The sequence below is a fragment of the Lathyrus oleraceus genome, chromosome 1 (genome assembly GCF_024323335.1).
Source record: "Lathyrus oleraceus cultivar Zhongwan6 chromosome 1, CAAS_Psat_ZW6_1.0, whole genome shotgun sequence".
NCBI classification, from domain to species: Eukaryota; Viridiplantae; Streptophyta; class Magnoliopsida; order Fabales; family Fabaceae; genus Lathyrus; species Lathyrus oleraceus.
The window spans coordinates 367,162,571-367,187,280 of record NC_066579.1 but is presented as its reverse complement, the minus strand read 5'-3'; the positions used below and the strand labels follow the sequence as shown (position 1 = coordinate 367,187,280).

General features: G+C 34.3%; 1 protein-coding gene across 1 annotated transcript; it reads right to left on the bottom strand.

Annotated features, from left to right (window-relative positions):
* Positions 1-2,336: 2,336 nt before the first annotated feature.
* On the bottom strand, positions 2,337-3,454 carry LOC127107288 (uncharacterized). The gene is made up of 2 exons (XM_051044586.1): positions 2,843-3,454; positions 2,337-2,693 (listed from the first exon to the last, which is right to left on the bottom strand). The coding sequence occupies exons 1-2, from the start codon at positions 3,452-3,454 to the stop codon at positions 2,337-2,339; spliced, it is 969 nt and encodes a 322-aa protein (XP_050900543.1).
* Positions 3,455-24,710: the final 21,256 nt, after the last annotated feature.

Genomic DNA, 24,710 nt, shown 5'->3' with positions numbered 1-24,710 from the left:
CTTTCTCCGAGTCTTCGGTAACGCCCCTACAAAGTCCACAGAAATGCTATCCCACTTCCACTGTGGAACATCCAGAGAATGTAATAATCCAACTGGCTTCTAATGTTCTACCTTAGCTTTGTGACATGTCAAACAAGAAGCCACATACTCGGCCACCTACTTTTTCATTCCTGTCCACTAAAATATTTGCTTTAAGTCTTGATACATTTTTGTCGTCCCGGGGTGAATACTCAGCTTACTTTTATGGGCCTCATCCAAAATAGTCTTTCTCAACTCTGCATTATTAGGAATGCACACACGACCATTACAACGCAAAATGTTGTCTGGTCCCAATTTGAACTCCGGTGCTCTTTCGGTCTCCATCAACTTCCTCTTCTCCTGAATTTCTCCGTCGTCTCCCTGAAGGGTCACAATCTTATTCATCAAATCATTCTCGATAGTGATCATTCCATAATGCACTCTCTCTGTTGAAGAATCTAAATCTAAGTTCAAGTCTCGAAACTTCTCTAGCAATTCCAACCCCTTCAATGAAATAGTCGAGAGATGAACTCACTTTCTACTCAATGCATCTGCCACTACATTTACTTTTCCTGGGTGATATTGCAAAGTGAAGTCATAATCATTGATGAATTCCATCCATTGCCTTTGCCTAGTGTTAAGCTCTTTCTGTTCAAATAAATATTTTAAGCTTTTATGGTCGCTGAACACTTCAAAGCTACAACCATATAAGTAATGCCTCTAGATCTTAAGTGCAAATACTATAGCAGCAAGCTCTAAATCATGAGTGGGATAGTTTTTTTCATGAATTTTCAGTTTCCTCGAAGCATAAGCCACAACTTGTTTATGCTGCATAAGTATACAACCCAAACCTTGATATGAAGCATTACAATAAACTTCATAAGGTTCTTCTGGTTGTGGTAGTACTAACACAGGTGATGTAGTCAATTTCTCCTTCGTTATATGGAAACTCTTCTCGCACTCCTCCGTCCATGCAAAAATTTGATTCTTTCGAGTGAGTTGTGTCAATGGGGCTACAATCTTGGCGAATCCTTCAGTGAATCTTCTGTAATATCCTGCCAATTCCACAAAACTTCTAATTTCAGTGGTTGTTTTTGGTTGTTCCCAAGAAACTACGGCTTCAACCTTGGAGGGGTCAACTGCAATACCTTCCTTTCAGATTACATGGCCTAAGAATTTCACCTCCTCCAACCAAAATTCACACTTCCCTAGGTTAGCGTATAACTGTTTCTCCTTTAACACTTGCAAGACTAGGCGTAAGTGCTCCTCATGTTCTTCTCTACTCCTAGAGTATATAAGGATGTCATCAATGAAAACCACAACAAACTTGTCTAAGAAAGGATGGAAGATACGATTCATATAGTCCATGAAAATCGTCGGTGCATTGGTCACTCCAAAAGGCATCACCAAATACTCATAATGCCATAACACATTCTGAATGTTGTCTTGGATATATCTTGTTCCTTCACTCGAATCTGGTGGTATCCTGACTTCGGATCAATCTTCGAGAATATCACAGCGCCTCTAAGTTGGTCTATCAAGTCATCAATGTGTGGTAAAGGGTATTTATTCTTGATAGTGACTTTATTAAGTTGTCGATAGTCAACACACAATCTTAACTTCCCATTCTTCTTCTTCACCAATAATACAGGAGCTCCCCGTGGTGAGACACTTGGTCGGTTAAAATTCTTTGATAGCAAGTCTTCAAGTTGTCTTTTCAGCTCTAACATCTCAGATGGAGCCATTCTGTATGGAGCCATATGAATAGGTGCAGTTCCTGGGATCATATCAATAGAAAATTCAACCTCACATATTGGAGGTAACCCCGACACGTCTAATGGAAATACTTCTGGAAACTCTCTTACCACTCGCATCTCATTAATCGTCACTTTTGGCTTCATGCTGACAGAATTTAAGAACACATACTTCTGGATGGCTCCCTTCAAAGAAATTTTCAATCGGTTGGCATTGAGGAATCAAGAAACATCGGGGTTTGGAAAGATTACAGACTTTCGAGCACAATCCAAAAGAACATGATTACTAGATAACCATTCCATCCCAAGGATCACTCCCAAATGTTTTAGGGGAATACAAATCAGGTCGACTTTGAATTTCATGTCCAAGATAGCTAAAGGGCATTGTAAGCAAGCTTCATTAAGTATTACACGTTCAGAAGATGGTATTGTGACCACCAAATCAAAAGGTAGTGAAGTAACAAGTAGTTGTACTGAATTTGCACACTCCACAGAGATGAAAGAATGAGTAGCATCAGAATCAAATAATATTGGGAATAGTTTGTCTGCAATTTCACACTCACCCTAGATTAATCCTGAGGCATTCGAAGCTTCCTTTCCTCCAATGTGATAGGCACGTCCCTTAGCAGTAGACCGGATAGCATCATTATTGTTATTGGTATATGGAACATGATCTCTCCTTGGTGCTTGACAATCCCTAGCAAAATGTCCCGGTCGCTGGCAAAGATAACAGACTCTCACTCTTTCTGGGCACTGAGTACTCACATGTCCCTCCTTATTGCAGTTGTAGCAGCGAATACTACTTGAATTTTGTGGCCTCTGACCTCCCTTGAACTGTGTTTGAAGTTGGTCCCTTCCACTCTTTTGAGGTCGGGTGTATGGTTGTTGTTGCTTACCCCTATTATTGCGGTCCTGATGTCCCTGTTCAAAAAGGCTTAGTAATATAAAATTCTTAACAAACTTAAAGAGAATTTCTCATATTCTACCTGGTGTCTAGACGGTCCTCCAGCAACCCATCTATTCGGACGTCCTTGCTTCATTCGCTCCACCTAAGATTTCTCCACTAGCACTTGGAACTGACGAATCTCCAAGGGCTCCACAGATTCCTTAATCTCATATCTGAGTCCTTGCTCAAACCTCTCACATTTATAGTTCTCATCCACATGGTCACGAAAATAGCGGAAATATTTGGCTAGTGAGTCAAATTTGTCAGCATACTCAAAGATAGTCATATTACCTTGGTAAAGTCTGAGGAATTGAGCTTCTTTCTCAGATCTAGCACTTGATGGGAAATACTTGTCCATAAATTTCTGTTTAAAAGTTACCCAGTTCAGTGCTTCATTCTTACTCTCCATTAGCTGCTTCGCACCCCGCCACCAGGATTCATCCTTTGCCATAAGCAAAAAGGTTGCATACTCCACCTTCTTAGCATTTGTGTAATGCAACATTTCAAAAAAAAAATCAATTTCTTGTATCCAAAGATCAGCCTTCTCTGAATCATGTTCCCCTTTAAATTTTGGTGGGTTTTGATGATTAAAATCTGTCAGTTCTCTCGCAGCAGCAACAACTTCTTCTCTCTGATCCCTTAGCGCCTCACGTTGAGCTCGGATTGCAGCTTGTTGGCCAGAAGTTTCAGCTTGTTGAACAGTAGTTGCAGATTGTTGAGCAATAGTAGTATCCATTGCGTGAATTACTTGACTGGCGTCTTCCATGTCAGCAATTGGCTGGGTATTTTGTGGGTTGGTAGAAGTTCTTCATTGACTCATTGTAACTTCCTACAATTACACTTGCATTAGAAGGATTTTTAAGATCTCATCCTAACACCTGGGCTATAAGTAAGTGGTATCCAAAGAAATTTGCTATACATAAATTTTCACACTTGTTAGTACATACCATAAGTAATTAAATCCATAAAAAGTCACAATGTTTATATAAAATATTAGAAGACTAAATAACTCAGGCATCACAAAATTTTCATACTCATACGCCATACAAGATCGTCCCACCCAAAAATATGTGTCCAAGGATTATTGCTCTGATACCAAATGTAACATCCTAGATTTTTCCAAGATATTATTTAATGGATGCTATTAAAAATGCAACTTTTTTTTTATAAATATAAAATGGAATAATTATAACGATAAACTGAAATAAATTTTAAAGAATAATAGAATTAATAAAATTTAGAAATAGTTGGAAAATCCCTAACAAAAGAAAATCAATATCCGCATTTCTAAACGAGTTTGGACGCTAACAATAAGTAAAATAAAGTGGCGTTCTTCTCTTATTAAATAAAATGTTAATTTTTGAAAACCTCGTTTTCTCCCCCGCACGCGCTTCAAGCAACACATTCAATTAGACCTTTCTCCTCGAGTACCTAAAATATTAATTATAAGGGTCAAATTCCATATCCACATTGAATCATGCTCACCATAATAAAATATCATAAAATAATAGCACAATCATTCACAATAAAAATATAATTATTATGTTAAATTTTTATTTTATAGGCTATGATATGCAATGTGCCTAAAATCACTACATGAGACACTAATGATCCGGATAGTAAAATAAACCCATTCAAATGGGAAAACTGCCCCAAAGACTCCTGCCACAAAGGCTCGAAAAGCGTCAAATTTGCTACAAAGGCTCCTGCCACAAAGGCCCGAAAAACATTAAATTTACCACAAAGGCCCAAAAAACATTGAATTTACCACAATGACAAAACATAATGACTATGCTAACAAATTCCACATGATGCATGTATCTCAGTAATGCAAAAACACTAGCCCATATACTTTCCAGTAACTAGGCTCTTGTATAACTTTCCATATATGTATATTTCTCTTAATTTATTCCAAACAAATTATAATTATTTTAGATTTTATTATTCCTCATTCACTTAAATGAGTGTCACGATTCTATATATATATATATATATATATATATATATATATATATATATATATATATATATATATATATATATATATATATTTGATCGTGAGTGATGTAATATACCAACCGAGTATTCTCCTAATAGCTAAATAAAGTGCATCCTTACTTTTCATTCTTAACATTAAATTTTCTTTTTCTTTCTTGTGCAGTACCAACATTCCATGAGTATACTTTAAAACAATTATTAATTGTCATGTGTAGTAGTCTAAACATAATACAAGTTATCTCAACCACAATTATATTATTATTAACTAATAGCAACACAAAGATATATAGCTAGAAGAAAATGGAAACCTGAATAAATTAGTACGTACACTATATTGATGTACCGAGTCAAGATGTATATAAATCAATTAGTGTTCTTTTCTTTTTTTAGTGATTTTATTTTTAGTAGATAAAGAATTTATCACTATTCTACAACGTTTTTTTATATAGTATGAGTGTATGGGGAAAGAGCCCTTACCTGTTTTTCCACGTAATAATAATATCTTTGAAGACTCTACAATCTGCTTTCGCGAACTAAACTCAAGAGTTACACTACAAACTAAAGGACGTCGCTAGTGATCCAGTGAAGTTTTACTCTTGTACCACTCTATAAGAATTTTCTCTCTCTCATTTTTCCTCTATTTACTGAAGAAAATTTAGAGCTACTTTTTTTTAGGTGAGGTTGGTTATTTTAGAATTTAAGAAGGTGTAGAAGTTGAGTGAAGTGAGGAGGAAATTGTGGAACAAACAGTGTGGATATTGACTTTTTAAAACTCCAAACTACACGTTACTACTTTATTCTCCTCCCATTTATATTTCTGAGTGACTCCCAGTATACATATCTCATCCACTCTCTATTTCTTTTACTTCAGTTATCATTATTATTAATTTATTAACTACCACATAATCCACTACCCCTTCCTTTTAGGAGCCAAGCACACTTAGTCAATTTCTTATTTTTTTAATTCATTCTCCACTTACTTTTTCACATACGGCTTATAATGCAGTCATCTTAATTACTCACATATATCCAATTCCATTATACTATTAAAGTAATAATAACCAATCACCCATACATTATCAAGTGTTATATTAATTTAATATATTTCTTCAAATTAATTATAAACTAGTAATAATGGAAAACATAAATTCTTGAAAATGTAATTTATTTAATTTTCCTTAAACTATTATTTTTATTTTTATTTTTATTTTATTTTATTTTATTTATTTATTTATCACAATAACACTAAATTAGCTACTTCAAATTATTAAAATATTGAGTTTTATGTAATTAATTAAAAATTAAGGACGTCACAGTTATGCTGAGAAATGTGACACCCTTAGTATTCTTTTATTCAACATGCTTTATAAATTATGTGTTGAGATTAGGGTGTTACATAGTTGGTATGAGAGGAGGTCGGTCCATTTGGGCTAGATCTTGTGAACTTGTTTATACTCTGGTGTGCGACATGTGTGTGAACACTGTCAATGCTTGTCTTTGTTAACTAATATTTACTTTATTGTTGCAACTGATTTATGGCTAGTCGCACATGAAGTAATGGTGCAGATACTGAAGGTTCCAAGTGGGTGAAGTTCGAAGTGGTCTTCATCCTGAAATCAAGCAATTCATTGGATATTAGGAGATTCATCGTTTCTCAATGTGGATCAACAAATGCAAAATTTATGATGAGGAAAGTAGAACCAGATCCTCTCACTATAAGAGTATGAGCGAGAGGAAGAATGAGAATCAAAATTATGGCAAGTCGTATATGACTCCAATTGCTAGGGAGGATCAGAAGCCCCAACAAGAGGCTGTAAGTGAGAATGAAATGATTGGGGAGGAGTTTCTGCTTCTCTGACATGTTTCAAGTTTCGAAATCTAGGACATCGTGTCGCTGAGTTTAAAAGTGTAGTCCTAATATGTTTCAACTGTGAAGAGTCGAGTCACATCAGCACCCAATGCCAGAAGTCGAAGAAGGCGCTAGATGAAGCGCATACTAGTCGAAAAGTCTTTGCTATTGGTGGTGTTGAAGCATCAAGACCTGATAATTGAGTCATGGTACATGTCTCATAATTGGTATCTCTTTAGTTGCAATCATCGATAGAGATAGTGTGGCGCGACAATTTGATAGTCGGATAAAAGAGTCTTATCTAGAGTTGTCTTTATCATAAAATTTTATATGGTGAAAATTCTATAAGTGGGGGAGAGTTTTAATACCCTAATTTTTATTATAATATTTTATTAATTATTATAGTAAGTTTTAATTTATTCTAGAATGTTTGTGAGTGGTTAATTAATATTAAATGGGTTAATTAGTTGTTGGCTATAATTTACTTAAATTTTTAATAATTAAATTATATAGAAGAAGAGAATATTGATTTTAGTATTAAATTAGAATTTAAATAAAAGTTAAGGAGAATTGGTAGAATTTATTTAATAAATTAATTTGTAGAAATTAGGAGAGTTTGTGAGTGGGTAGTGAAATGGAATTATAAATAAATATAAGTAAGTAAGTAGAATCATGATGAATTAAGAGAATTAGTGTGATTAATTAAAAATAAAAATAAATAAGTTTTTTTATTTAAGTAGAAGGGAAAATAGAAAGAAAAAAAAGTACGTAGAAAATATATGAAATAAGGAGTAAAAAGAGAGTGGAGACAACCCTAAGAGAGCAAGTGAAGAAGAGAACTTCCATAGGCAAAGTTCAACGATTTTATACAAATTCAAGGTAAGGAAGAAGAATTACTCAATATATGGGTGTTAACCATGAGGGGTAGTGGGGAGTCCTGATCCTCTTTCCCTTTTTCTATTTTATGTTTCCCCAATTGATGAATGAATTAAGACTTGAAGGGTTTTTGCAAAACCTCTTTAGGTTGTTTTTATTAATCAAAATTTTTGTTCTCTGTTAATTGGAGAAATTATATGATATGTGTTAAAATATTATGATTGATACCATAGAGTTTTCTTTCGACATATATGTTACTAATTGAAATGATATGTGTTAAAATGTATATTGATGTCATGGAGTTCTCTGTCATCATAGATATTATTAATTGATATCATATGTGTTAAAATATTATGATTGATGTCATAGAGTTCTATGTTGATATGAATGTTATTAATTGACATGATACATGTTAAATTTTGTGATTGATGAGTTATCAGTTGTGATGAGAAAATGCTATTGTTGACGAGCAAATATTGATTTATGAGTTTGAACTACCATAACATTGAAAATATAAAAGTCTGAAACTGTTGCAGAGAGAAAAATCACAGATAGACATAGAAGGGGGTTGAACGTCTTGTTTCATGTGTAACTTGAGTTTTGTAAGTCCGTTTCAAGTGCGGTCAGTTGCGTTAGAAATGTAACGCGATAATATTTTTGTTAAAATGGAGAAATTGGTATAAAGTGCTACAACTATATCAGTTCTCTGGTTTTTATACAAGAAGCATAGTCAAATTTCAATCATGCATTGATAATCTTGTTTCATGCGTAACTGGAGTTATGCAACTCCGATCGAGATGCAATTAATTGCGTTTGAAAAAGGGTTTAAAGAAAATTTAAACTAGAGAGTTTAGTAATTTTATCATAAGTCTCTAATATTTTATGCTATTGTGAAGTTAAACATTCTGTTTTAGAGTTAAATCAAGGGTTTAGGGACCCTAAGGTTAAACTTAGAGGAGCAAAGGTTTACAGAGACCATTGGAGCAATTTAAGGAATTTGAATATATTTATAAATAACTTGGATTTGTATCATTAGTATGTTTAGAGTTGAGTCGGTAAGTAATGGAGTTAATTTAGGGTTTCTTTAAAGTCTTAAAGGATTTGCCTGTAACCCTTAAACCTATGAATACCAAGTTGTTAGTATGAGTTTCGTTGTTGTTGCTGTTGTTTAGTTGTTAACTAACTCATGAATATGCATTGTTGATGAATATTGATGAGAAAATTATATAATTTAATTATTATGTTGAGTTTATGGTGAGTGTCTCTTGAAGAGGAAAAATGTTGAATTAATGCTGAGATGTTTCGGTTCATTCGAACCATTGATGTGACCTGACATTAGCGATGATTTTTGCTGAACTTTAGGTTCAAAAGAATCAATGACATGTACGAATTATGTTCAGTGACGAGGATCGGAGTTAGAGGATTGTGGGTGGCAATTTGTATTATTTATTGCATTCATGCATCATGTATATCAGAAATAGGTAGGACTTCGGTCCAATGACGAGTATGACTTTGATCCAGTGATGAGTAGGACTTAGATCCAGTGATGAGTAGGACTTTGGTCCAAGTGACCAGTTGGATGCTTCAATAACACACCTTTAAATATCCAAAGTTTTATACCACATGCATTGGAATAAAGGACATGAATACATTGCATACATAATTGCATTTGTTGATTAATTATTCTGTTATTAGATTTATATGATTGATTTAATTGTGATAATATACTACCCTTGTTGTTTATACACCATTGGTATATGGAATGTATTTCTCACCTATTTTTCTGTTTGTTTCTGTGTTGTTCCTTATGCATGTGGTACAATTACTCAGGTAGAGACTAAGGAGCTTTAGTTGGAGCTTGTATTGGAGGATGGCATAGTTGGCCTTCTTCGTTGTTTATATTTTCATATTGTTTAGTTTTCCGTGTGTCGCTCTGATAGTGTAACATTGGGTTAGGAATACCGTACTTTATTTTGTTTTTCTATGAGATATTGAGTTAAATATTTTAGGATTAATTAAAGTTGATTTTATAATTATGAGACAATTTGAAGTGTTATGTTTATATATGTGACACCCTTAGTATTCTTTTATTCTGCATGCTTTATAAATTATGTGTTGGGGCTTAGGGTGTTATAATATCCACAAGGGTTGTTATTTTATAAAACTACAATTGTGCGAATAATAAAAATAACTATTGGGGGAGTTTTCGAGTTATTTTACAAAAATTAAATTTGTTCTAAATTCAATACGAGAAAATTGACTAGGTTTTACTGTGAATCCCTTGTTTATCCCCTGTTGATGTTTAGTGCATTAGATGAATGGTAAAGTTGTTATATTTTTATGGAGGACTAACAAAGCCACTATACCCAATCCCGTGGGGTATAATTCACTAATTTCTACTAGTGACTTCCTATCCCTACTCGGTCAGCGAAAGTGAAATTAGGTGTTATTACAATGCATTAATTGAAAATCTCCATGTTCAATCGATGAAAGTAGATTAATTATCCTAGTTCAGACTCATAGGCTTATGCCCAATAATCCTTACTCGTCTCAGTTCATATTATCAACGCATCCATAAATAATAGGCATTAAGGACAAACATAATTAAATAGAAAATATAACTTAAGTTATTCATAAAACATACAACTGAACATATAATCCAATAGGTTCAAAACAAGGTCATCAGGAAAAACCTAATCTAGAGTAATTTAGATACTTCTATTAATACAATAGAATACCAAAATTTGAGAAGATGATTGCATGTGTAATCCTTGAAGAGTCTGGCCTTCAGTAGCTTCCAATGCTCTCAAAACTACCTTCTTGGGACTCCTTACTGTCACTTTAGAGTAAAAAACGCATAACCTCTATAAAAGTACCAAAGTTTCCCTTTTATAGCCATTACAACGTCTAACACCCTAATCCCCGACTCAACATTTAATAAGATAGTTCAAATAAAATTTCCCAATTAGAGTGTCACACATGCTTCACCATATCATAAAAACATCAACACAACATAGTCATTTAAAATTAAGCAGTGGAAAATCATTAAGTTCGACATATAAGTCTTAACATCAAAAGAATAACAAAACTCCAACATAAGTAAGACATAAAACAAATAAAGAATGAACAATCCATCCCCAGTGCTACATATCAAAGTGACTCTTCTAAGACCCATAAAAGCTAAATAGGCATCGACACCATCCTCTAACTCAAACGTCTACTCTTGTACCTGATTGTTTATACTCTATAGGAGCATAGATAACACAACAACAAAAAGGGGGTGGGAATATTACAAATGTTAATTTCTAAAATTAACAGCAGGATGGTAAACGAATACAACAAAAAATATAATATTCTCACAAAAACATAATTACAATCCAATTTATAACGCAAATGTCAATGCACAAACTCCTTCCTTAATATACATGTGGTATCAGGTTTTTGGGGTAAGAGGTTTGTTACTGATTACCCATGTCTTAGGTTCCTCTTTGAACCGTCTCCCTCTTTGGACATGAGTCTGTCATGGTTTCTCTCTGAACTTGACCTCACTGGACCAAATTCATACCTAACTCCAAAATATATGCATGCATGACCATGTCTAGCAAACAAGCATGTAACTCAACACTCATCAAAATCATCATCAAAATTGAAGGTGTGAAAAACACAAGAAATAGGGGGTTTGAATTGGGTTTTTAAAAGCAAAAGCTTTTCCAAAACAAAAACACCACTAACAAGTTAATAACAAATATATTAAAAGATAATGACTTTTATCCTGGTTCGCTTGAACTCAAAGTTAATTCAGTCCACCACCAAGGTGATTTTGCCTTATACACAAGGACTTAATCCACTATAATCAACAAACTAAATTAAACACAAAGAATAACCTTCTTTGTCTTATCAAGGATCCAACTAAACCTTAGTCTCCTTAAGGACTCACAAAGAACAACTTTCTTTGTCTTCTCAAGGATAGCCTCCTTAAGGACTCAAACAAATAGTTTGAAGAAATATTTAGTGTGTTACAAGATTCTTCTACACAAGCAAATTTTACACAAATGATTAACAAACACTTAAAGAAAACTGTATACAAAGAATGATAGTTTTTCACAAAGAAAAATAGCTTGTCAAAATACTTGTGCAAATCAGCGTTTTCTTCAAGTCTCAAATGCATGCTTATATAGTGTAAGCATGTGACCGTTGGAGGGAAAAAAGGGGAAAGCTCTTTTGAGCGGTTGTCCACTGTTGGATGGGAAAGGAATGATACAATGTACTATCCTTTCACCCATAAATTCAGTGACATGTGTGATGTATAGTACTGTCCTTGCCCATAAAATTAGGTAGTGGAAAGGTTGTTTGATTTGTACCATGTACTATTTGATAACGTTCCCATTTTGATCTTATCTTCAAATTCATTGGCTTTTGATAAAATATGATTAAAGCATGAAGTGAAGAAGTAGAGAGCTGAATTCAGAAACTTCGGAACCTTGGCTCAGAAACTTGACAACATTAGTAGTCTGGCTTGAGGTCTTCAGTATCTTCATAATCTTCAGAGTCTTTAGAATCCTTAGTTAGAATCTCGATAACTTCAATCGTCTGTTTTGAGATCTTTATAATCTTCATAATCTTCAACTACATAACACAACTTCAAAAACTTGCCATTCTGCAAAAGTTTGGTGATCAGAGTCACATCCAGAAGCAAGAATTGGGAGAACATTGCAGCAGCAACATAATGTCTCCTCAGAAGCTTCTGATGAGTGAAATAACACATAAGCAGAAAGACCATTGCACTAACAATATTGATGTCTTTCATAACTTCTAATGGTAGGCGCAAAGGTGAATTTGGAACGCAAAGTTCAGAAATTGATGATGTTTCACATCATATCATCAGAATCAGAACTGGTTGTTAAAGATACACAATATCAAATCATTGGGGTACCAAAATTGTTATCACACAAATACACTATTATTATCATCAAAACTCAAGGTATAGATGCAGAACCAAATCTTGTTCTAATAATCTTCCCCTTTTTTATGATGACAAAACATGTATTTTGATGAATAGTTTTATACAGGGTAATAACAGAAGAATACATCTTACAGAAGTACAAATCTCCCTCTGAGATGTATAGTCCTATAAAGATATAATCAGAATGAAAGAAAACTTTCCTAATTTAACTTTTGACATACAAAATTGGATATTCAGCCAGAATTTGGTTTATCTTCAGAAGTTAGTTGATGTTGTCCTGAGCACTGGTTGATAACCTCATCATTTTGATAGGATTTACTTCAGAATCTTTTCTTTAGAAACTTTTCTTCCTTGAAGGATAAGGTTTTCAGATCCTTGATTTTTCAGAAGCAGATTTTCAGAAGTAGCACATTCAGAACCATCCTGATTCTTGAGAAGTAACCCTGCAAAACACTTAATAAACTCTTTTTTGAAGTATTTGTTAGCAGACACATTTAAGCAATGTTTGGGCCTTTACTTAGGAAATTAGATATCAAAATAAACACTTAATTCTTCCCCTTTAGAACGATATTTTTTCTCCCCCTTTGTCATGAATCAAAAAGATAAAAGACAAAAATAAATAAAGAGAAACAAAGCATTTTTCATTGATTAAAAATGCCAACAAGCAGTGTATAGTACAATGAAAAGAAGCAAAATAAAATTTTAAGAAAGTTAGAGTAAATACAATCTAGGGGTTCTGGGGAGGAGGTGGAGGAGGAGGAGGAAGTCTTGATAGAATCAACTGAAACATTAGATCTTGCTTATCCAGACACTCGTTGACCTTTGCATTGTCAGCCTTAATCTGCTCGATTTTTCTCAGAAGAGAAAATGGAATAGGTTGAGAAGCAGAAGCTTCTGAGACGACTATCTGATTGGGAGCTTCTTCCATAGTAGAGTCTTAAAGTTCAGGAGCAGCAGGTGTAGCGGTAATTTTTTTGAGATTAAGCTATTGATTAACTTAACTCGCAAAGCAAGAGTCATCACCGCACTTTTATTGTTTCCAAAGGAAAAGAGAAAAAATACGAAAAAACCCCGAAGAAGTAAAAAAAAACTAATAAAAAGAGAACAAGGCCCCGAGGGTTAGTTATGCAAAGGGAAGGTATTAACACCCTAAACATTCATGGTACTCCATGGGAACCTCTTTGAAAATATGTATATTTTGGTTTGAAAAAGGTGTTGTTTGTTAAAAGATTGGAGAGATGGGAAAAGAAGTACATTTTCTTTATTTTTGTGTTTGCCAAGACTTTTAGAGTCTCATGCCTACGTATCAATAAAGTGCAATGGAGGATCAAAACCTCGTAGTTCATGGTAAAAATAACAAAGGAAGATTGTTTTGGTTCATTTTTATGGGAAAGACATTTTGTCACTTTAAGGAAAATACTCAAATAGTCACCCACAAATATGAGAACTTTGCATCATCATGAGAAGGGCTCCAACTTGGATAAGGATCAACAAGTATTCCACTAGCTATCACAAATGGAAAATAATTATCACCAATACTATGGAGATAGGAGAATTATAACTCAACTATGGAAATGACTTATGTTTAATGCCTTGAGAAAAGTTTTAAAAGGAAAAATGCACAAGGGCACAAAATGGTTTGTATGAGTTAAGCATTTTTTAGTCTTTTGAAATTGGTCTAAATATGCTTAAGATGGATTAACATTTATTAAGAAAAAGGTTTTGATAATCACTTGACAAAAGTCAAGGTTTATTGAGAAAGATGATTCAAGTTTGAAAAACAAGAAGGTTTTGAAAAAGGGGGAAGATTTTGAAAATTAAAGAAGGGGAGGAGAAGAAGAGACTATCCTAAAGAACAAAGTAAAAGCTAAGGAGGAAAAATCTAACCAAGAGATAGCAAGATTTATGACATAGGTCAAGCAAGAATTCCCTCCTTTGGATTAAGCCTCAAACAAGCCAAAATAAGATAATAATAATCCATGTACCAGATGAAACCAAAATAACCAAGCCAAGTCTTCACAAAGAAGTCCAAAGTCAAAGGCATCATATGAATTCCAAGGTCTCAAATCACAAGTCCCAAAGAAAAGATATAGATCCTAATTATAAGTCCATAACTTCAAAATAATGCCAAGGATAGTAACCATAAGTCCATGAGTTAGGAGAAACAAGTTCTTTTTTAGGTTTTTTCTTATTAACATTTTCTTTATAATGATATAAAGGAAAGGTCCAAATGGACAAAGAACAAAATGACATAATCACAAACAATATGATATGAAATGCTAAATATAAAGTATAAGTAAATGGCATAAAGTAAATGTGCATGAAGTAAATGACTTGGAAATAAAAGTTAATACAAGTGAAGAGTTAGTAAAAGATGTTAGTGAAAATGGAAAGATGTTTTTGGTTATTTTTTGGAGAACACTCAACTATCCACTCACAAGCATGAAAATATGAACCTATACGTAATTTGTGAGAAGGACTCCAACTTGGATAAAATCAACAAGTATGCCACTAGATCTCACAAATAGAAAAGGAACAACATTTTCACATAATACCATAAGGATTATGAGACTTACAATCTCACTTATAAAAATGCCTTTTCTTTTGGGACAAATTTAGCACTATGTTAAGCAATCGTAATTGGACTTATGTAGAAGTCACAACTATCTGAGGTCGGTCAATAATAATGTTTGTGTTAATACATGCTAGAGAGATGATATGTAAATCATTCTCCTAAAGCCATGTCACACAAGAAAAGAAAAAGGGGATGATCAAGCACAAAGGCTAGGAGGAAGGTCCATTACTTCAATCCACATTTCATGATAATTAGGACAAACTTATGCATCAATTCAAAGTACCTTAAATTATTCATGATCACTTAGAAGTTAGATTTGAAATGATGAAAGTTCATCAAGTACCAATCCACACGTCATGAACAAGATGGACACAAGCCATCCAATTGATCAAAGGGAAAAAAAAGGAGATGAAGAAGAGGAATCAAAAGAAGTCACACCCAAAATTGGACCAAAAGTTTGATCAAGTCATCATCAAAATCAATCATCCATTTTGGTGGATTAGGGTTTTCACCCCATTAACACTCAAGGTCTATTGAGTTTGATGAGACTTTAAGTCCAAACTATCATGATCCAAGGCCAACAGAAGTTCATAAGGTCACACAAATATAAAATGTAATTAAGTGAAATAAAAATGCATCAAAGGTATTTTTAAATGAATTTTAAAATAAAAATAAAATGGAAAATCCATAAAGTCCTTCAAAACACCAAATAAATGTCCAAGAAAATAATGGAAGGTTGGAAATAAAATAAGAAACATATAATAAAAATTTCAGAATTTTAAAATGAAGAAAAGTATTTTTAAGCCAATTAAAACAAAGGAGAAAAGAGAAAATTCATAAAAGAAAATAGGAAATAAATGAAATAAAATGTTTAAAAATAAAAATCAGATGAAGAAAAATAAAAGAGAATTTTAGACATTATTTTGGGATTTTTTGGATGAAAAATGAAATTACTATGAATTTTTAAAGAAAAAGCAATTTAATATAATAAAAGAAAAAGAATTAAAATCATAAAAAACACGGAGCGTTGGATCACACCTCATTAACTGACGTGGCATATCCAACACTCCAAAGATTAGGATGCATGGTGGAACACGCTACAAGCCAAACACATGATCCAGTTTAAATTCAACCAATCAAAACATTTCAATTTGCCAACGTGTCTGGTTCAAACTCAGACCACCTGAGGAAAACTCTGGTCGTCTTCTCCGGTGAGTTCTCACCGGAGTTTCATCATTTTGTAAATTCAAGACACGAGACCACCACCATTGTAATCCTCTTCTCATCCTGAATTCAACCTCATACTCCAAATTCATTTATATGAACTGAGCAAAGGGAATTTCATAGAAGTTTAAAAAACAAGCAAGCCACGAAAAATTAAATTAAATGATGAACACGACCAATCTATACCAGATAAGTTAGGGGAAAATATCAGAGAGTGAAGGACTACATTATGGTAACTTGTTTGAGTTCAAATGATGCTTAGAACTACCTTGTCTAGATGGTGATCAGAGGTTGATGAAGCTCGATATGGTTAGAGAACTTTAGGAGGCCTTAGAGCTTGGAAATTGTTGCAAAAGTTTCAGAGGATGCCGATGGAGCTAATGGAATCAAGAAATTAGATTGAAACAAGCTGAAACTCAAAACACGATAGTTGAATTTTCTGGAAAAATTTCAAGTTGCAATAGGGGTTTCTTGGCTCCCAAAAGCTTACAAATGAATGCAATAGCTTCCTCTCTTTATAGGGACTATGTTTGGATCCAAATAAGTGTGGAATGATGTAGACTTCGTTCAAAACGAATTTGATCCAAGTGTGTGAAAAGTGTGACTTGAAACTCATCAAAACTCAGCCAAGTGATGCATTTTAAGTGTCAATTAACTTCTGGAGACTTGTTTAAACATTTTTAGGACCAAAACACTTTCTATTTTAGCTTGGAATTGAGATTAGTCATGATCAAATTTCGGGAAATGGTGATTTATTCAATTTCAAGTCAACATGTTCTACTCAATGAGGCATCCTGCTCAAGAGGCTCTTATCATGTAAAGAAAAGTTGTAGAGGATGTTGAGAAGAGTCATATGCAAAAATAGAAGTTGTAGAGGATGTTGAGAAGATTCATATGAAAAAAGGATCATTCAAAAATGTTGAGAATTGAAGGAGTTGTGATCCTTGGAACTTTGACTTCAAAATGTTGACTTTTAGGTCAAACTTCTTGGAACAAGCTTGTGTACTTGGACTTTTCTTGCATTCCAAAGCACATGTGTGATCATATGAACTCAAAATAAGGTGCCCTTGATTTCCTCTTGATTAAATTGCTCAAAGATTGAAGTTGCTTGTTGAAGAAGGCATGGAAATAAACATATGAACCTTTGACTTTTCTTGAGAAGTAAGCAAGTAAACTTTGAGATGCTCTTGATTTGAGAAGCTCTAGATTGCACAATAAACTTAAGGGAAACAAGACATATTTTTGGTATTTGATTAGTGGTTAGATAAGCAATTAATCATATAAACACAAAGGTAAAAACACCATCAAAGAGGTGTGAAGCTAGTGGAAATATACCCGAACGTATCGCACACTCGAACATACAACATAGTCGCCATCGAACTTTATTTATCCCCAAAGGGAAGGGAAAACATCGATAAAACCCGGGGAAAGAGATATACTGGGTAAGGAAGTTAGTTATGCAAGGGGAAGATATTAGCACCCCAAATATCCATGGTACTCCATGGGAACCGTTTTGATTGTTCTCACTCGAATAGGTGTTATGTCTAAAGATTACTCGCAAAAGAATGGGAAAGAAAGAGAAATAGATAAAGTGCTCGGTGAGGATTGGGACCCTCACGCATACGTATCCTCATAGTGCAATGAGGAATTCAGAGCTTCGTAGTTCAAGGAACTAGAGGCGGGAGGTGAAAAGAAGTGTGATAGAAAGTATGGTCTGAACCAAAGAATTGAATGTTTTGAACTCCAACAAGGGTGAAAAGATAAACCCAAGAGTAAGGTGGCTATTACCAATACGTGGGCTAGTAGGACCACCACTATAAGGTAAAGCCGAAAAGGAAGTGTAGCGGGGTTTTCATTACCTTTAGGTTTATTGACTAAACCAAAAGTCAACATACAATTCGAGTCGCCACCACACTTTTATTTGTCCAAAGGAAAGGCAAAAAGCGAACAAAAGCCAAGTAAGAAGTTTTTCAAATCGAAAAACTAATAAAAATGTCAGAGATCTAGGTAAGGGGGTTGGTAATGAAATGGGAAGGTTTTACGCACCCAAAACATCCTTAGTACTATAAGGGAACCCTTTTTGCAAATATGTGTTGTAGGTTGGTATTTATGAAAAGATTTGTGCAAAATATTGGAGGGATGATAAGAGAATAGATTATATTTACAAATTTTGTTGTTTGAATGGATGAACCCATTTCCTACGAACCATCACAAAGGAGGATAAAAACCTTGTAGTTCGGGGTAAAAATCTCAAAAATTGGTGAATTGATTTGATCAAAAGCCGTAAGGTCTTTTGTTATCAAAGGGAGAAAACTCAACCTAAACCAAAAATACACCATGTGAGGAAGGCTTCAACATACTAGTGAGGGGTTAACCCTATAATAAGCATGGAAGACTTATAATCCAATCATTAAGGATGAGTTGAGATTTACATCAACCACTATGATAACTCAAACCTATGACTAATGTTTATGAAAAGATTTTAACAAGTGGTCATTGGAACCACAAAAACAACTTGAAATGGGTTATATGTACAAGTTAGATTTATTTACAAAAATGAGGTCAAAGTTGGATTAAAGTTTATTTACAATGAGTGTTTATGAAAATGGTTTTGAAAAGTCAAAGGCTTAAGGCATAGGTTTCTAATTTGAAATAAAGTCAAAGTTTTGAAAATGATTTTTGGCTTGGTTAGAGTGGGGAGATGAGAGAAGGGCTATTCCTAAAGCAAACAAAAATAAGAGGGGAAAGACAACCCTTGGAGTTCCTTTTCTTTAAGTCATTAGAGATGACTCAAGATGCTCCTTTCCTTTGGACTTAACACACAAACAAGCAATCAATAATTTGAATTCAAGCTCCTAGGATCTCCATTTGGCTTGGCTCTAAACTTGGCTACTCATGACAATGATCCTCTTTTCACAATCTTAAGATGGGATCCCTATCACACAAAAGCAAACATCAAAAAGCTCACAACACAATAAAGGGAATGGACAAAGTATAAGTTTGGAGGAGAAGTCCTTTGAGGTCAACTTTGAATTTTAGCATTCTAAAGGCATGAGGCCTAGTTGCTCTTCAACAAATTTTGCATTCTAAAGGCATGAGGCCTAGTTGGTCTTGAACTCCTTTAAGCATGGGTAAATCCTAATTCTGAGTCCTTTCTCCTTTTGCATTTGGTTCACACAAAACAAACACAAAGCAACACAAAATAGCAATATATTTATATACAATAATGGGCTCAAATGAGCAAAAGAAAAATGACATAAACATAAAATATGTGCTCAAATGAGCAAAGATGAAAATCAATATGAATAATGAGCAAGAAATAAATGACATTAAAAGTAAATGGCAAGAAATTAAAAGCTCAAGTTAAAGTTAGTAGTTAGTAAGGTTATGTTAGCTTGTCATAAGACAATGTAGCGCTATGTTAAGCAATCGTAAGTGGACTAATGTAGTAGTCACACCTATCTGAGGCTGATCAATAAGAATATAGGCAAAGAACACAAGTTAGAGATCATGACTAATAAGCCAAGCTCCATAAACTAGCCATGCCAAACAAAAAGGGAAGGGCCTTGTATTGACTTTTGGTTATTTGCTTGACCAAGAAGTAACATATCTTTGACAAAAAATAACTCACTTGATCATGGATCAAGTTGAGTTTGGTTTGGATCAAAGAAGATTGAACCTCTATTTGTTAAGACCAACCTCAAGACTTTAACTCATTGGCCATTGATGGAAAGAAAGGGATGAAGATGAAAGGGAGGAGGTAAGAAGTCAACAAACAAACCCAATTGATCAAGGGATAGCTCATCCTTGATCAAATTCATTCATCTCTAAGTGATGATCCATAAGGACTTTCAAACCACAAGATCCAATGAATTTGATCAAAGTTGAATCAATTCAACCTCAATCAACACCAAACAGAAGAAAAATCAATGTAACAAGTCAAGAAGTCAATGATATTTTTTTGAATTAAGATAAAATACAAATAGAAAATAAACAAATAAGGTTGGACCTCAAATTCAATTTAAAGCAACTTTAAAAAGTCCAATTAAATTCTCATAGGTTCAACATAGTCAAACAAGCTTTGACTAATTTTCTCACAAATTTTTGAAACCAGAAAGTAATTAAAATCAATTAAAAAAATTAAAAATAGCATAATATGCATTAAAATCTTAAATAATCTCAAAACAATCAAGAAATTGTTGGGACTAGTTTTCATTGACTTATCATGATCCATGGATGCTATGAAATTTTTTTTGTATTTTTTAAAAGTCAGAAAGTATTTTAAAATGAATTAAAACCACTAAAAACCAAGTAATTCATAAAAAATATCAAATGAAGTCACAAAAATAATTAAAAATCATAATATGAAACTAGATTTTTCAAGAAATTTTTTGGAATTGGTCTCATATTTTTCTGACTTCAAATGGAATTTTAATGAATTTTTGAAAATAAAAGGAATTAACAGAAAATAAAAAGAAAATGGAATAAACAAAAAATGCACAGCCATCAAATGCGTTTCATTAATTGACGTGGCACAAGGCAATGGCTTAGATCTGAGGAAACACGGTGCACACAAGTCAAACGCGCTACATCATGAATTAAATGAAGTAATTAAAACAGATGCACACGATTAGATCCTGAAATGGAGATCCAATGGCCAAGGAGCAAGACACGTGGTGGTGGTGGTGGAAACCACCGTTTTCTCCGGCGAAGCAACAAAATCCAGCCAAATTTGCAGAGAAATGAATCTTAATGAAAATTAAAAATAAGGCCATGGAAATGAAGCTCGTGTGATGTAGATCATCATTGTACCAATGGATCTCCCTCACTCTTCCTATATTGAGAGAAAGATGAAGGGGAAAATCATGGTGTCCACACGGATTGCTCATGAAATGGTAAATTAAATGCATCAACATCTTGCCTCAAGTATGAGGACTTCAGAAAACCACATAAACACAAGAATGCTACATTGAATTAGGAGATTCAGATCCAAAAAGTTTTAATGGATACCTTCAAATGGATGAACTTCTGGCCACGAATTCTCTAAGATCTTTGCTCCTTCTTGATCTATGAATGTAATGGAAGTGATTGGCTAAGGAATTTGGCTTTAAAACTCAACTAATGATGCTGAATTTCAAGCTCGAAAATCAGAGAAAAAATGGAATGATTCCTTTGGTGTGGGTGTGGTTTTACTTCTGCAGCGCTTAGGATCTCCAAAAGGTTATTGAATGAAGCTCATGGCGCCTTTATTTATAGGTGAATGCATCAGCTGATCACACTTTGTTCATGTGCATGGCAAATGGAATTTGAATTCCATGGGCCTTTGTAGGCGTGTGGAAGGCCCAATGATGGCTGAAGCAACTTGCTGAGTTCACATGAAATGCATTTGGACGTGCACATTAGAGGGAAACAACTTGCATACCAAGTTATAACATAAAAAATACCAAAAGGCACATAAATGAAAAGAATTTCGAAACGCACAAATGGTAGATCCAAATAAGTATTGTGAGTAATGGTTGGAAAGCTCTCGAAATAAGGAACAAAAGTCATATTGGGAAAAAAATAATTTGGCATGTGAAAATTGATGAAAACTGGCTGGGAAAATTCAAGTACAAAACATATTCAAATCACTTTGAAAAATTTCACCAAAAGCAAGCTTAATCAAACCCCTCTGTTTTCATGATGTAAGCTTCAAATGAAAAAATATCCAACACAAAAGTTGTATATCTTTTCAAGATGGTCAATCTAGACTCAAAGTTTGCATCACTTGGATTTTCTATGACAAAGTTATGGGCATTTGAAGTTGGGTACTTTTTCAAATTCAATGAATTAGGTCCAAGATGACCTATAATATTTTGCATTATCACATGTATTTATTTTAGGATTATGAAATTTTATCCAACATAACATTTTAAGTATCCATCTTAATATTTCCAATTCATTTAGCCTCACCTATAAATCATAAAAATTAAAGAAGTTATGCCCTTGGTAAGTTGATCCAAAATTAGGGTTTCAATCAAAATGACCTATAATGTTTTGAAATGAATGATGACCTTCCAAGTTTCAAATGGATTTTTTATGAACATTAAAGTTGTTCATATGGTTCTCAGGAACATGTTTTCTCTTAGGGTCATCTTCATTTGACAAACACATCAAAAGTTATAATCCATTGGACCTCAGCTTAGTCAGATGACTTGACTGGTCAACTTTTCAAGGCCAAACTTCCAATCTTGATGAGTAAATGATTGAGGGGCCTCAAATAGGCTCATCTATTCATAAAATGATGAATGAAAGAACTTCCCTTGATTAAATTTGATCATAGGTTGAGATTACTTCATGGGCAAGGCAGAGTCAAAGCACAGTGAAATTAGGGTTTCCTTGGGAAACAATCTTCAAGCCCTTTGGGTTATCTTGATCAAATTGGAAAATTGAGATACTTGGGAGACATATATGATGATTAGGAACTTTGTGGACCATTGTCATGTTTTTTATCTTCTTCATCTAGCCATTGCATTGGGCTTAGGAGCCTCATATGAGCATTGTGGAGCACTGATCGGTCACCATTTCCATTGAATTTCCGCCGCTAATCCTACATATTTTCATCACCTTGGTAAGATTTATGTTTGTTTTTAGTTGCATTTGAGTCAATTAGCAGGTTTTGTTGGTTTGGTATTGCATTGCATTCGATTACGAGTTTATGTCAAAAAGATCTCGTTTATGCTTCGTTTGGTAGTGTCATTGTTACAGGTTTAAAAGCAAGAATGGTGAAGTTTTGGACACTCTGAAGGGCAAAAATATGAAAAAACAGCAGGTCAACACGGGCACCCGTGTGCCACAACACTGCCCGTGTTGTTGATCAAGCAGAGCAGAGAGGGAGCAGAAAAACAGAGATCAACACGGCCACCCGTGTGCCACCACACGGCCGTGTTGATTAAAACAGTGCATTAACACGGGCACCCGTGTGTAGGAACACGACCCGTGTTGTTGCCACTGTAACTTATGCTGAAAATAATTAATGATGAAGAACAACACGGCCACCCGTGTGCAACCATACGACCGTGTTGATTGTACGCAGCTTGGAAAACCTAATTTTTGCTGTGTGAACCGATTCTGCTCATTAAGGGTAGTTTGGACCTTTAGCTTGGAGGAGAGTCATCTGAAGCTATAAGAAGGCTTGGAAGAGAAAGAAGAGGGTACCTTTTGACAAACGAACGAAAGCATTGCATTGGAGGAGATAGCGAATACGACGGATTTGAAGACGACGAGATTCAAGGGTATCAACCATTGAAGATCAAACTCTCCTAATTCTTTGTAATGTCTAATCTTTACTTTATGAGTTCTTTAAGTACTATGAGAGGCTAAACCCCCTGATGCTAGGGGGGTGGTTCTGATGTTATCATATGCTATGAATTTGAACCAATGATTTCTTGATTACTATGTTACGTATTTCAATTCAATTGTGTGATGTTAATATGATTTTGTATCGGACAAATACAAATTAATCTATGACTTCCAATAACAGGATTGTAATTGGTAGGGTTTCCACACAATTGGGTTTATGAATGCATCATCTAGGACTAGTAACTTTCGTAAATCACCGTAAACCTTGATATTTTGTATGATTGAAACCAAGGATTAATTGAATGGACATTTGAGTAAGAATTGGTAGTTTAATAGTTTCTTCCTTAAGGACTTAAGTAAGAACATTCTGAGGTTAGGTGATTGAATGTATCATATGTATTAAGGAAATCGGGACTGAATTCATAACCGGTTAACTCAACCATTCACCCTAGCATCTTTTATCTTAATCAATTATTTTGACTATTTTTGTGTCTACTATTATAAATTCCAAACCAACCAAGCCATTACCTTTTTGTTCTGATAGAATCAAATTAAAATAAGTAATTCCTACGCAATCCTTGAGATCGATACTTGGAAATAAAACTCCTTATTACTACATCGGTAAAAATAGTACACTTGCTATTTTTTCGATCATGTTTTTGGCGCTGTTGCCGGGGATTGCCAAACTACATATTTTAGTTTCTATTCTATCGAAATTTTGTTGCTTGCCAACCAAAATTTTATCTGACAATTTTGTTATTCAATTCTAATTTTTGTCTAACTTGTTTATGCGAGGTAAGGCCTCAGCGGATTTTCCTTTTGACGCAGATCCAGAAAGAACTCTTCGCGCTCGACTCCGACAAGCTAAGAGAAAGAAACTGGAATTAGCAGAGAAAGCGGAGGAAGAAGTTGTTTCAATGCACTCAGAGAATTCAGATTCAGACACGGAAACAGTTCCTTAAATCATGGCTGCTAATCCACCACCACCAGAGAGACTCCTCGGTGACTATGGTGGAACCAACACCTCGGGTGGTCGTATGACAATTGTCAACCAACCAGTTACTGTGGAACAATTCTAGCTGCATCCCAGCACCATTAATCAACTCGAAAGAAGGTCCTTCTCTGGAAGAGTGAATGAAGATGCCAACAAGCATCTGCAAAGATTT

Coding starts and splice junctions, on each gene's coding strand:
- LOC127107288 (XM_051044586.1), bottom strand. CDS start 3,454: ATGGATACTACTATTGCTCAACAATCTGCAACTACTGTTCAACAAGCT. Junction 2,694..2,842: donor TGGAGATTCGTCAGTTCCAA/GTGCTAGTGGAG, acceptor CTTTTTGAACAG/GGACATCAGGACCGCAATAA.